The following is a 15,912-nucleotide window of genomic DNA, read 5'->3' on the forward strand; positions in this document are numbered from 1 at the left end:
ATACATTATATATTATGAGATGATAGTACATCTCATATAATTCATTGCTAAGATTACTTAATGAAGAGATATGAATTTAAGAGAGTTCTGGCGGCCTAGTGTTAAAGAGATGTTCTTCAAACCCACAGGCAGACATTGAATCCAACAGCCAAGGAACAAATAAGTTTATCTTCATAAATAGTAGGATAGTTGTAGAAAAAAAACCACATGTATAATTTTTTTACTGTAGCATTTTTGTAATCATAAAGAACTGCAAACAATGTCAAAATAGAGATTTTTTTTTAAAAAATATTCCTGATTTTTTTTCCAACAAAAGATTATGTGACCACTGAAAATTCATCCATAGTAAAGTATTTTTCTTACAAACGATGTATAAAAAAGCAGTTTGGAAGCATAAGGTACAATGTATATATGATAATGTATATTCCAATAGTGAATGATTTTATTTTATGGAAGAAGTTATGGAAATGCATCTGTATCTACGTGCAGCTGAAAGTTGGACAACGAATAGAGATGACATAAAAAGAAGCAATGCCTTGGAGCTGTGGTGTTAGATAAGAGTACTGAATACAACATGGTCTGCCAAGTGGACAAACAAGTATGTCTTGGCAGCCAAGGTGTTCACTGGAGACAAGGACAGTGGGATTTCTCACATAGGAGGGGCGAGTCCTTGCCAAAGGACATTAATACCTGGATAGGTATGGGGTCAGGAAATAGGGGCAGATGAGATGGATTGACACAGTGACTGTGATGGTGGCTCGAGAATGTCGAAGATGATGAGGGTGGCACAGGATACGACAGAGGTCAGATTCACTGATCATAGTGTCACTACAACTCAGAGTCGACTCGATGACACTTAACAACAAAAACATGTATATACACATGAAATAAGATATGGTGAGAGATAAATTAGAAGTCATTTTCTCCAGATGCCAAGCTTACTTTATATATGCTTTTATTTTCTCCTACACTTACTAGGAGCTTATTTCATAATTTAAATCTATGACTTCTAATTGTGATTAAATTTGGATTTAAAGAATAATTTACCACATGATTCTTCTAATAGTATAGTCGATGCCTCACATAAAAAAGATGACAATGGGTTAATAAATTCTATTATTCACGCAAGGGTAAATTAAATTCTAAAAGTTCTATGCCATGACAGGAAAAAAACTAAAAATTTAATCTTGAGATTAAATTGAGACTCTATTCTATCAGGAGTTCTGCCAGTGGTGTCCATAGGAGGTGTGCTAAAACCCCAAAGACATGGTTCTTTGATGGTTTGAATCCACCAGCACAGAAAAACCTTGTAGCTTTTCTTACAGTTTTCAATATACAGCCTTGGAAACGTAATGAAGGGTCAGCTATGAGTCGGTTCTGCCTTGATGTCAAGATGGGTTTTTTTTTTCTTGTAGTGAAATACGTAAGCAAAACTCATTAAGCTTAGAATAAATTACTACAATGAGATTGCTCTTTAAAGTACATATAAGGCAAATAAATCTTCCTCATCTTATTACTAGTCATAGTTTCTAATTTTCAAATACAAAATTACTTCTGTAATTTGAGAGTGAGAAAACTTGGAAGATATTTATCTTTCTAAAACCTATAGTCCGTGTAACAATGGAATTGAGGGAAAAGATGAAGGTGTGACTTCTGTTTTTCTCTGATTCCTTAAGGGTAATCATAAATTCCATTAAAAAGCAAACAAACAAACAAATAAACCTAAAAATGCTTCTTCTTCCAGAAGGTTCAAGCTCTGCATTTATTTAGTATTATTTTTGAGACTCTATAATGTGACACTATTTGAACAAGATATTAGTTTTGCCACATGATATTCCTTAACTATTCCTTAACAGGCTTATTGCATTTGTTGTTAATGCTCAGTTGTTGTTGTGTACCTTTAAGTGGAAACTGACTCATTGATGACTTTCCGGCAGATTTCTGAGGCAAGAAATCACATGGGAAGTGACTGCTCATGTCTTATTTAATACCTTGCTGTATTTCTACAAGTGAGTGTCAAATTACAAAACGGCAAGCATATTGCTATTGAGCTGTCCTTTTTTGTCTCTCCAGTGCACCTCAATATTATTTTAATATTTAAGAATGTTAGGTGTCTGAGAAAGATAGAATCAATTACGCATGCTGAATTGAAACAGATGAGGGAGAGAACTGTTTAAAAGGGATATATGATTAGGTATTCTTGTCATGACAAGAGTCAAGAATGAAGGCTACACAGTGGAGTGGACTTGTGGGGAGGGACTGTATAACAATGAAATAATTTTACTTTTCAAAGAGAAGAGGGAACTGGGTGGGGGGGAGGGGGGGAGGCAGGTAGAAAAGTGAAACAATGAATGAATGGAAATCCAAAGTCTCTGTGAACTTTCATTAAAATTAATAATAATAATAAAAAGAATGTTAGGTGTCTTAGACTTCAATGTGTTAATTACAGTTCAGTCGATGCTATCTAGCATTTTGCATACAAACTGTTTTGCACATTTAATATAACTGTTGTTGTTGTGTACCGTAGAGTTCTAACACACCCAGGGCTGACCCTCTGGCAGGTTTTGAGGCAGTTAATCACATGGGACGGGATTACTCATCCTTGCAGAGCACTTGGTGGCCTCAAACCTCATGTATTTGGGACTGTAGGGCATCTTCTTGCCACTAGGCCACCAGAGCTCCCTATCATGACTATAGTATTTCTTATAAAAAAGAACATTTTGAACAGAAAGTATATCCATTTTGATTACTTCAGTAATCGTTACGAGTACCCGTCTAGTTACTTCTTGAAATGATACCTGTGCACATTTTTGTAATAATTAGTTTTGGGTCAATTCAGTTTGGAAGATGCCTCCTACTAATACTGCATTTAAGCAAGTGTTAAACAAAATTAAAAAAGAATATTGTCTCTACCAGAATTACAAAATAACAATAACCTTTTTAGAAGAAAAAATTGTAAAAGTAGAGGTGATGTTTGACATAATTAAAACTAAAATAATGTTACAAGTTGGGAGATGAAATATAAATTGTTGTTGAAGATAGACAACTTTTATCTCTACCCATAGTTCTGACCTAGGAATTATATTTTTAATATCAAATTTAAAAAAAAACAAAACAACAAGCAAACACAACAAAAACAATGGCCTGAAAAGAAAGCATCTACTTAAAAACTAGTGGATAATTGTTATTAGCCGTTGTTTTTAGGTGCTGTCAAGTCAAATACATCTCATCGCAACCTTACGAATAACAAATCTGAATCCTGTCCTATACTTTACCATCCTCATTTCTGACTTACATAATTCAGCCTATTGCTGCAGTCATTGTGTCAATACATTTGGTTAAGGACCTTCCTCTCTTGCAGACTCTCCATCTTTCCAAGCATGATATCCTTCTCATGTTGTTGTAGTGGTGTTGAGTAACGCGCCCTAGCTGATCCTTCAGCAGGTTTTCAGAGTCAGTTAATTGGCATGGGAGGACATTGTCCATCCTTCTCCTGCAGAACAGCTGGTGGATTCATATGCATGCCTTCAGGAGTGCAGCACAGCTTCTTATCACTAGGCCACCAGAGCTTCCCTTCTCCACAGACTAGTCTCTTTTAATATTATGCCCAAAATATTAGCTATTAAGTCATTTTTTTTAAAAGTAAAAGAAACAACACCAAGGGGGAAGAATTTATAGTTTCTACAAACTGAAAGAAACTGAAGAGGACCTGAAGCGCCTGCTGCACAGTGTCAAGGACTGCAGCCTACAATATGGATTGAGGCTCAATGTCAAGAAGACAAAGATTCTCACCACTGGACCAATTGGCAGCATCAGGATGGATGGTGAAGAGATTGAGATTGTACACAGCTTTAGTTTGGTTGGCTCCGTACTCAACACTCTTGGCACCAGCAGCCAGGAAATTAAAAGGCACATTTCAATGGGAAAGTCTGCTGTTAGGGTCCTCTCCAAAGTGCTGAAGAGCAATGGTGTCTCTTTGGAGACTAAGGTGTCTGATACAGGCCATGGTCTTCGCAATCACCTGTTATGCATCAGAGAGTTGGACAATGACCAAGGAAGATAGAAGAAGAATTGATGCCTTTGAGCTGTGGTGCTGGAGAAGAGTATTGAGAATACCATGGACTGCTAGGAAAACAAACAGATTTGTCCTGGAAAGGGTTAAATCGGGTGGCTCCTTAGAGGCAAGGATTTTGAGGCTCCGCCTAACATACTTTGGACCTGTTGTGAGGAGAGACCAGTCTTTAGAGAGGGACATCATGCTTGGGAGGGTGGAGGGACAGTGCAGGAGAGGAAGGCCCTCTATGAGGTGGATTGATTCAGTGACTGGGATAATTGGGATGGGAGTGTTGGAGACAGTGCGATTGGCACAGGACAGAGCGGAGTTTAGGGCTGTTGTACATAGGGTCGCTATGAGTCGTAGACGACTCGATGGCACATAACAACAACAACAACATATCATATTAGTCCTATGATATAAAATTCCTAATGAGTAATGCCGGTGAGGGAAAACTTGCATCTCGATAAAATGTATTATTTCTTTTAAAGAGTCAGGCTTGTTCTTCTGCGCTATTTTAAGTCCAGTTTACATCCTGTCTAGTGGCTTAGTGGTAAAGAATCACTTTGTCAACCTAAAGGTACACCGTTCTAATCCATCAGCCATTTGGTGGGAGAAACACAAGTAATCTCCTCCTGTGCGATTTACTGAAAGTAGTAACAATAATAAACTTGGGGGAAAAGGGATAGTCATAGATTGTACATACGCCTCAGATATCTACCAACGTGGATAGATTATGATTATTAAAAAGTCAAAGTCATTTTCATAGATTTGAAACAAACTCCTAGCTGCCCATCCAGGGTTTTTCAGAGGCTTTAAATAATTGGAGAGGAGATTGTTCCTCTTTCCCCTCTCCTCACCATTAGAGATTCTGAAATATAAAAATGAAATTGCCTCAGTGATCATCTACCATACTCTTTATTTTAAAGAGAACATTAAACATCAGTGATGAAGTAGAAATGACTCATGTTCACAAATTAAAATATATAATATTTGGATTTTAAAAACTGAGCATTAGAAACTAGGTTTTTTGGATGTATGTTCCTGAGTTTTCCGCAATTATTGTTTACAATATTACTTGTTTCCTGAACTCAAGAGAAATTGGAATGCAAGTAATGGGGAATAAGGCTATAAAGACATGGATAGGAATGGGGCATTGCCAGGAACGTTTTGTAATTCACTTTTTCTTTTATATAGCCACAATGCCGCCACTGAACCAATGCTAATCACTTTTTGCTTTATGAAACCAGCCACCTGCAATGTAAGCCACAAACTTTTGGACTTGATGTTAACACTGAAGTGGTCCTCTCACACTGTGCTATTGTTGGAAACAAATGGATAATGACTGTGACTAAGTATATTTTTCCTCCGAAAGTTACTAGTCTTTTATTCTAAGTACAGTTTTCTTTTTCCTTTCCCTTGCTGAACAATCTAATAGCTTCTAGGATGCTAGAAAGTATATAAAAGGTTTCATTCCTTTCCCCGACCCCGTAACAATTGATATTTTTTTCCCCTTTTGTTGGTGTAGCTGTAAAGAAACTGAAATTATGTAAAGACAATTTTATACTCAATCAACAAACCCATGAACACAATTAACGTATGGTAAGATTTTAACAGGGACAAAGAAAAAAAATCACTAACGTCTCTATCCAGAACTCTGCCAGTGCTGTTTAGGAAAAGCATTTGTTTCACAGGATCCAGCAACACCCAGTAATCCACATTGTCCTTCAAAGAGAGTTCAATGGTGGGATTTGGTCCTCCAGCAGTCCCTTTGATCAGCATGTTGTCCACTATAATGGTACCTGCAAACCAAAGACAGTGATTTGAAAATGTATTCTATCCATATAAATTCTTTCTCAAGGTTCATATGCTTAAACTTCTGGCTTGCAAGTTTGTTTTACAATAATAAATATTCAATTTTATAACTAGCATAAGAAAGAAAATGTCCCTTGGCAAAAAAGGAAAAACAGCTATATTGTTCAGTTTACAAATGGTGTTTTTGGGAGGGGAGGAGGAAAAAAGTAGGGAGGGGTGTTTCAAACCCTTGGTGAATTCTATTATCTATTTTTTGCTTCCCTTTAACTACATGAATCTGTTTCTCTCACTGTCCATCATTTCTCACAGGAGTTATCACTGAATTTCATCATGAACAAAAAGAAATGCCTGTAATAATAGCACCTGATACTTCAATTCGCTCAGCAAGACTTCTGATTTAAAAAGAGATATCTCCGATATAGAGAGGAAGAAAAAGGAAGAGATAAAGAAATAGTAGAATGTCCTGTAGTAAGAGCTGCACCCTGCCCTCTTTTATCTTAGAGTAGATCCTTAAAACATAAATCTTAATGTGAAAGACAAAACTAGTGTGAAGACAAACAACAGAGACCATACTTCTTTGTCACATCCAGAATACTGCACAAGAACAACACACATTCAGTGTGCTATTTTGATAGTTCTTTTGTGTGTGTTATTTCTTCAGTAAGCTGAATTGCAGACATATGTTGAAAAATATTTCAAAAGAGGTGTATCTCTAATCTTTCCTACTTTATTAAATATTCTATTCATTTCTCAAGATAATGCAAACAACACTAACACAACACAAATATTATCTGTCCCCACAGACCTAAGATCTCTTTTTGAAACAATGTGCTGTTCTGTGTAGCTTATAGGAATCATTTTTAACTGATCTACTTTATTAAACTTACGGCATACAGAAGATAAGTGACTGTGCAAGTAAAAATGAGTCCTACTAAATACACAGGAAACTCAGTGGCACATAACAAAAACAAATACACTAGAGTAAATGATACATATTTAGAGAATCTATTGCTATAGTTTATGTAGCATATGTACTCTCTGTATATATAGATCTATATAAATGTGTGTGTATATAATATACATATTGTTATGTACTATATATACAGTCAAGTACTATTATATACAGTCAAGTACTATATATAGTGAGGGAGAGAGTTAAGTACTATATATATATATATATATAGAGAGAGAGAGAGAGAGAGAGAGAGAGAGAGAGAGAGTTAAGTACTATGTATATATATAGAGAGAGAGTTAAGTTCTCTCTCTCTCTCTCTCTCTCTATATATATATAATATGTATATATATATTCCAAAAATCTAGTTTGAAAAAAATGTTACAAATTTAATCCCATTTTCTTAAGGTATAAAATTAGCTTGAATGTTTTACCTTTGTCTAAAATTAATAATAATAGTAATAAAAATGGTCTATAAAATGTCCTCATATTTCTATTAATGCACTTTATCTGCTCAGGAAATAATAATAAATATTTTTTTCTTTTCCTAACAAATCTAAATATTTAAACACAAATGTACATAATTATCTAAATAATAGAATTTTCCTTCTATTTTTTTATACTCTAGCAACTCATGCATGTGTTTACATGTATAAGGGAATTTATGCTTCTTTTACAGAAATGATAAATAGATCATTTGTAGAAAATATATTCATAAATTAATGACATTTTCTGAACTACCCGAAGGACATTTTCAGTGCTTTGGTATATACTTTTCTGCAAATACTTTACACATCTGACCTTTGGAAAATTGTTTGTTCTGTATTTCAAGATGTTAAAGAGATGCATTCTGTCTTCTGATCCATAAAAAAAGTTGGGGAACATACATTAGGTAGAGTAACTATTTATTCCTTGACTAAATAATGCCAAACTGCATCAAAGGCAAGTGTTCTTAAAACTTAGAAACATCAAATAGTCACATTGAGGTAGGGAGGCACTTGGTTCTCTTTAAAAATGCAACTAGTTTTATGTTATTACCAGATAAAAGATGTGATAGATATATTTAACCACTATGCTGTAAGGAAAGGCCAGTACTTTATAAAAGACATTATGTTTGGAAAGGTAGAAGGTCAGCAAAGGAGATAAAGATTCACAGCAAGAAAGATCAACACAATGATTCTTGAAATGGCCTCATGTTCATCAGAGATGTCGGCACAGGATGGGCCAAGGTTCAGATCTATTATTCATAGCATTGCTATGAGTTGTAGTCAACTTGATGGCACATAAAAACAACAAGTCAAGAAAAAACAAAAATACTGTATGTGAAATGTCTTTAATTTATTTAATGATCTTTTAAAAAGTATGTCATAGAATGGGATAAAATTTTTATTGATTTCAGATGTTTTTTTCCTCTGTCTTTCAACAGTTAAAATGCAGTGACAAGAATTTCTAGAACTAGTGTGCTAAAAACAAGTGAAGAAAAAGGTCAGTTATTCTTTTCCCAGAATGCTCACTTTGCCAAAAATCTCTCAAGAATTTGATATTTGTATTACTTTACATAAGAAATTTGAAGGATAGATGGGTAAGAACCCAACTAAGGTGACATTATGTAAGGTATTGTTGTATCATTGAGTCACCTGTGATTCACAGCCACTCTATGTACAACAACTCAGAAGCCTGCCCTGTCCTCGGCCAGTTTCACTGACTCCAACATACCTAACCCCCATTGCCCTAGTCACTGTATAAATCCATCTCATCTGAAGTCTTCCTCTCCTGCGCTGTTCCTCCACTCTTCTGAGCATGATGTCCAAGGATAGGTGCCTCCTGGCCACATGCCCAAAGTCTGTAAGACTGAGCTCCAAAATCCTAGCCACCAAGGAGAAACTTGGTTTCACTTTCTCCAAGACAGACTTATTTGTTTTCTTGGCAGTGTATGGTATATTCAAGACTCTTCTCCAGCACTACAACTCAAAGGCATCAGTTCTTCTATCATCCTTAGTCACTGTCCAGCTCTCTGGTGCAAAACAAGTATTTGTGAAGACCATGGACTGGATCAGGCGCACCTTTGTCTCTAGACTGAAACGGTCATTTATTAGTACTCTGGAAAGGTCCTTGACAGCAGATTTACCTAATTCAATTCATCTTTTGATTTTCTGACTGGTAGTACCAAATGTGTTGATTGTGGAGCTGAGCAATCTGTAACTGTTAACAGCCTTAATCTCTTCTCCATCTATAGGGTGCTGCCAATTGGCCCAGGATTGAGAATCTTTGTCTTTTTTAATTCATATTGAAGTCATAACTTTCATTTTTGTACTGTTGTGGTGGTGGCTACGTGCCATTGTTTTTGTTGTTGTTGCTATGTGCTGTAATGTTGCTTGACAACAGTGGATCATAGGCGATCTGACAGCACATAACCATCATCACAGCAGTGCAAACAAAACTCCATTTGACACTAGGAATTTCTGGTAGGTCTGGTAGCTTAGTGTGTAGGGAATTAACAATTCCAATACAAAGGAGGTTGTTGTTGTTGTACCTTTGAGTCAGAGCAGACTCATAGCCGACCCTCCAGTGAGTTTTCAGAGGCAGTTAATAGCAAACGAGTTGCCCATCCTTTTCCCGCAGAGCAACTGGTAGCCTCAAATAGCCTGCCTTTGGGATTGCAATTTCTTACCACTAGGCCACCAGAAATTGCCCATCCTTCTTCTGTGGAGCAGCTGGTGGCCTTGAACCGCATGCCTTCAGAATTTCAGTGAAGCTTCTTGTCAGTAGGCCACCAGAGCTCCCCAATACAAAGGTATGTAATACTAATACAAAGTAAGTAGTTCAAATCAACCAGTTTTTCAAAAGGAGAAAGATGGGAAATCTCCTTCCATGGGATTTACAGCCTCTGAAGGTCTGCTTGAGGGTCAGCTCTGAATCAGTCTCAACACGATGATAGTAAGTTTTGTGATGTAACATTAGTAATAAAGATAAATGGCTCTACAAATATCAGAGAAAGCAGACATGCTCCAGGAATAAGAAGTAATATGAAAACTTTCATGGTTATAGTGGAGTAAATTCTTCAACAGATCTTAATTCTGAAAGAGTACACATGGTACTGAAAGATGGAATTTTTCTCAAATGAAAGTTCCTTCCGTAATAATAGAGACCAGCAGTACTCGTTGTTGTTTGCTTTTGAGTAGAGCACGACTCATAGAGACCCTCTGAACAAAAGGCCTGAAACCACTTTACAACTATCGACATTTACCCAAGTTCATAGTTTCTAGAAAATGTTTAGGAAGTGGATGCCACTCAGAAAGGAAATTTAAAAAAAAATAAATAACAATGTGTGATGAATTTAATTACATCCCCCCAATAAATACATATGCAATAATGTAATGTGAAATATGTATAGTGATCACCCTTGGTCTGAATAAACAAACAACTGTAAATGGATTAAGGATTGAAGGCAACATCCATTAATTCCATTTTATCCTACTCCGACAAGGGGAAAGTGTGGCCTGTAAAATAGAAATATAGGATGGTGAGCTGAGAGAAAGGATCTCAGTACCACAGAGGCATGATATATGCACGTTTGGAGCCAGGTTCCTGCCCTAGGACGCTTGTTGACCCTTAGGAAGGTCTGAACACATGGAGATCCTCAAGAAACACTATACCTCCAGATACAAGGAAACAAGGCTTTTTTCCCCTCGCTCACTCTCTCTCTCTCTGTGGGTTGCACAGGAAGCCTCCCTCGGAGCTAGCAAACTGACTTTGGACTTCCGGCTTCCTAAATGGTAAAAAAAAAACCAGTCTTCTGTGTTTTAAAAGCATACAATTATACTGCTCTGTTACAACAGCACTAGATGACCAAGATAGTTGACTTGTGATTAAAAAGAGAACGATCTAGAACTTAATCCTTTACTTACCATTACTAGCTACACACACACACACACACACACACACACACACTCCCCAAATTTGTATTGTTAGCATTACTAGCTACACACACACACACACACACACACACACACACACAAACTCCCCCAGATTTGTATTCTTGTATAGACGAATGCAAAGGAAAACAATTACATTTACAATAGAATACTTTCAAAGTTAAATATATGTTAAAATTTCACCAAGCTTCACAGTCAATATTATTCAAATTCAGGTCTGTGCTTCATTTGCTTCTAATTAAAATCATTTCTATCGAAATTTAAATCCTGATTCACGGTTGAGCCTTTCATAATCTAGCACTTTGATTTAGAGAAATGTCATTGCAGCTTTTTCATATGTACTCACGGCTTCACTAGAGGGATTAAGAAGGTGTTTTTTGATCATACACATTCATGCAGTCTCAAACCCAGATCATTCCTGTACTGGATACCGGGAGTTCAGTAAAGTTAAAAAATTTTCCTTTTTTAAAAAGACATTCTTATATGTTTAACATATTTTTAAATTGTCATAAAGATTTGTCCAGATTTATATGCCTCTATCTACATATATGTAGATGAATATGATTCATGAATAACTGTAATTTCCTTACATAAACTTCATTTGATTTCTCACTAATAAATTGTTTCAAGTAAGAGCTCTGTGAAAATTTAATTTCAATCTCTGGCACAAATAAAGACTTAATAGATAGGAGCTGTGACTTTCATTGTTGATGACTATTTTTCTATTGAGGTAGCAAAGTATTTGAAACTAAAGCAAAATCATTTGATTGTACTTTAATGACTGAAGTCTTTATAAACTGAATCTTCCCTCTTCATGTCACAGAGGCAGGATTATCATGTTTAGTGAACGCCTAGAAGTAATAAGCAGGCTGGATATGTTTATATGATCCAAAATCTTTGGATTAAAAAAATAATAATTTTTAAATTTAAACAGGATGGAGCACATGCCCCATTTACACCAAATTTTAAAACCTCATGGCTCCAATGACCAGGTCTTCCTACACTTTTCTCCAAATAATGTCTATTACATGCAGCCTGCTAGCATTAAAGTATAATCCACATTCATCTCACTTTCTAACTTAAGGCAATTTTGAATTCTTATAAAGAACTCGTAGATTTAGGGGCAGAAAAAAGATCATATTAAAAATGAATCATAATAAAAGCTCTAGATTGAACAGATATTATTCATTCTTAACACAGTTTATAATTATTGCAGTTATATGTATGAAGGCATAAAGTAAGGATTCATGGTAGCACAGTATGCAGTTTGTCCTGCTACTAACTGAAATGTTGCTGGTACAAATCTATCAGCCACTACATAGGAGGAAGTCAGGAAGTCTCCTCCTGGAAAATTTACAACTTAAGAAACCCAATGGAGGGTTTAGGGAGTTTTCCCTTTTAGACTTCTCATTAAGCAAGATGCTTTTTGTTTATTTATGTTTTAAGGAGCATCTGGAGCATAGAAAGAAATGGAGTAGGCATGGAAACAATGATGACATGCTAAATACATAAATACATGTAGTCTAAGCACTAAGATGCTCCTGATTGAGGCCACAGTCTTTTCAATCACCTGTTACGCATATGAGAGCTAGACAATGAACAAGGATAGAAGAAGGAAAATTAATGCTCCTGAGTTAAAGTGTTGGAGAAAAGCAAAGAATATTCCATGGACTCCCAAAAGAACAAACAGATACGCATTTGAGAAAGTGCATCCAGAGTCTTTCTTGGAGGCAAAGTTAATGAAACTTCGCCTCACAGGATTTGGACATGTTGTTAGAAGAGACTATTCTTTGGAAAAGGAAATCATGCTTGGGAAGGTGGAGGGTCAGTGAAGGAGAAGACCACCCTCAATGAGATGGATCATGTAGTGTCTATAGCAATAGACTCAAATGTGTCAGGGCTAAGAAGGATGTTGCAAAATAGGACAGAATTTCAGATCATGGAGTGTCTATGCATTGTGCTCAAGTCAACAGCACATTATATATATACACACAGACACACACACTCTCTCTATATACATTATATATACATACATTATATATACAAATTATATACACATTATATATACATCATACACATTATATATACAAATTATGTACACATACATTATATATACAAATTATATATACATCATATACATTATATATACATATATACATTCTGGATGCATTCCATATGCATTCTAGATGTTCTATATACATTATAAATAGTGTATATGACATACATACATATACATTATGCATTCTATACATTATACACACACACACACACACATTATATTCATGATATATATTTATAGATACTTCTTGTTGTTGTGTACCATTGAGTCTGAACCAACCCATAGCTGACCCTCCAGTGAGTTTTCAGAGGCAGTTAATCGCACAGGAGGAGATTGCTCATCCTTCTAAAACAGAGCAGTTGGAGGCTTTGAACCTTGTGCCTTCAGGATTGCATGCAGCACAGCTTCTTGCTGCTAGGCCACTATGGGAGGGGGTGTGCATATATATATGTGTGTGTGTTGTTGTTGTTGTTGTTGTTAGGTGTCATCAACTTAACTAAGACTCCTTCCTAACTAGCCTCTAACTAACAGATATGGACCTTCCCTATTCTGTGCCATTATTATCTCTGTTATGCTCAAGCCCATTGTGGTCATAGTCATTAGGCAAATCTATGTCATTGAGAATATTCTTCCCTCCCCCTTGGTCAGCATGATGTGTCTCTCCAAAAACTGGTTCCTCCTGAAAATATGCCCAATGTAAGTGAGACACAATTGCATCATCCTTGTCTCTAAGGAGCATGTTAGCTGCATTTTCTTCAAGACAAATTTGTTTGTTCTTTTGGCAGTCCATGTATTCAGTACTCTTTGATGATGCCATAAGTAAAAATAGCAATTCTTCAATCATCCTTATTCATTGTACACATTTCAGATGCAATGCAGCATATTGTAGTTCTACGTGTGGATGTATATATTGAGGATTCATGGCAGCATAGTGTAATGTGTCCTGCTGCTAACTAAAATGTTGTGGATTCAAATCTATCAGCCACTTCACAGGAGTAAAACAGGATGTCTCCTCCCCAAAATTACAGCTTCAGAAATCCAATGGAAGGTTTAGGGGGGTTTCCTCTTTTAGATTCCTCATTAAATCATGTGTCTTTAAACTAAGAAGATGACAACTACCAGGAAACCTATGGTATCAGGAAGAAAATATTCTTCTTCTTTACGTTTGTTTGGTTTTTTGTGGGTTTTCTTTAAGAAATCAAAATGATGATTTAATATGTAGATTTTTGCCTGATTCACTACATAGGAATCAGGTGGATAATATCTGTGGAAAGCAATATTGAAGAAGTTCAACATCAGCAGTTAAAACCAGGCCAGGTTCTGACTATGGAACATACCACCAACTATTCACATGCAAATTCAAGTAAAAATTGAAAAAAACTGAAATAAGTCCACGAGACATCATTGGAAAAGAAAATATCACATGAAAAAGTCCTTACAAATACAAGGAAGAAAGCAAAGACCAAAATGGATGTCAGAAGCAACTCAGAAACTTGCACCGGAATGAAAAGAAGACAAAACACTGGGAAGTCATGCTGAGGTAAGAACCAAACTGAAGATTTCATGGAGTAGCTTGAAAAGATAAAGCAAAGTATTCTAATAAAATGTGCAAGGAGCTGATTTAGAACACCAAAAGGAAAAGAATACACTTGACATTTCTCAAGTTGAAAGAAAGAAAGAACAAATTCAAGTCACAAGGAGGAAAACTAAATAAAGAAATAAATTCTGTGGACAAATTATGTATCTCATATACAATATATGTCAATAGATAGGTACAGTTTTCATTTGATGTCTATTTACTTATATGTAATAAATAACAGCTGGGCACTTAATGTATAATTCTGAAAAAAAGATGCTTATTTTCTGAAATAGGTAATAATAACTCAAATACACTACTCTAAAAATGCTGCAGAAAAAGCTAACAGAGGAGCGGTCATTTTCACTAGAAAAAAAGTACTTCCATTGCTTTTATAATTAACCTAATTTGTTGAAGCTGTAAGAGTAAGTTTTTCAGGGATAGAAAAACTAATTTACTATTTGGGTTCAGGCCAAACATTAATAAAAATAAAACAAAAGAAAAAAACACCTGTGGTTTTAATAGAACAGTTTTTGTTGCCAAAACAATGCAAACTCATTGCCCTTGAGTCATTCCAACTACTATTGATCTTACAGGAGAGAGGAGAACTTCCCCATAGGGTTTCCATAGCTACTGTCTTTACAGAAGCAGACTGCTACATACATCTTTTTCTCATGGAACAAGAGACAGGTTCAAACTGAGAACCTAATCACTGCATTATCAGAGCTGTTTCTTGTTTTCGAGCAGTTAATTATTCAATTACCTGGTCAAAATGCATTGGTTAGAAGTAAGAATGCAACAATGGGGTTGAATTTGGCCGAGGTCATGAAGATAGCATAGATTAGGCATCATTCATGTGGTTGCTTCAAGCCACAGTCAACTGGATTGCACAAAACAAGTCAATTAGATAAATGTTTAAGTAGATGACATGCTCGGAGTATCTATGGCTTCTCTTTTCATGTCACTTCTTGAAATGAAGACATAGGCAAAGTTTCTAAACATATATTATTCAAATGAATATGGGAAAAAGTAAAGGGAAGGCAAAAAGTACTTTTTCAGTTGACCAGTGAGCATATGTGTTGTAAACCCTAGCCTGAATACCTGTGATTTTAATCCCATATGCAGTGGACTATGTTTGCTGTATTACTTAGAGAGAATTAGTATTGGGCTATTCTTTTGTGAAATATAAAAGAAAGTAAACAAGATAATGGAGGAGAACTGAGTAAGATATCTGCCAAACCGCATGAAGATTACAAAGAGAGTGGATTCAAAGGAGATAAGGACATTACTCCAGACTTGATAAGATGAGAAGCCTTCATCTAGAGCTAACACACTGAATTTTTACTTTAAACCTTTTAAACTATTAAAAAAGGAAATTTCTGTTTCTTAAATTCACTTCCTTTTGGCATTTCTCTTATAGCAGAACCAGGCTACTAAAAACCTTATTGTGCAAAATATAGATTTAAAACAAAATCTTAGAGATACTATTTCAAAGTTTAGATCTCTTTCCCCATGTATCTT

General features: G+C 35.7%; 1 protein-coding gene across 1 annotated transcript in view; it reads right to left on the reverse strand.

The window, feature by feature from the left end:
* Positions 1 to 15,912, reverse strand: part of LOC102849143 (protocadherin-15-like) — a gene marked incomplete at its 3' end in the record, with an annotated part of 104,337 nt that overhangs the window by 59,539 nt on the left and 28,886 nt on the right. The window contains exon 2 of the mRNA XM_006895590.1: positions 5,696 to 5,856. Within this exon, the coding sequence (XP_006895652.1) occupies positions 5,696 to 5,856 (161 nt within the window). The remainder of the gene's footprint in view (positions 1 to 5,695; positions 5,857 to 15,912) is intronic.

This window comes from Elephantulus edwardii, unplaced genomic scaffold (genome assembly GCF_000299155.1).
Source record: "Elephantulus edwardii isolate Elephantulus edwardi_28Jun2011 unplaced genomic scaffold, EleEdw1.0 scaffold00170, whole genome shotgun sequence".
Classification (NCBI taxonomy): domain Eukaryota; kingdom Metazoa; phylum Chordata; class Mammalia; order Macroscelidea; family Macroscelididae; genus Elephantulus; species Elephantulus edwardii.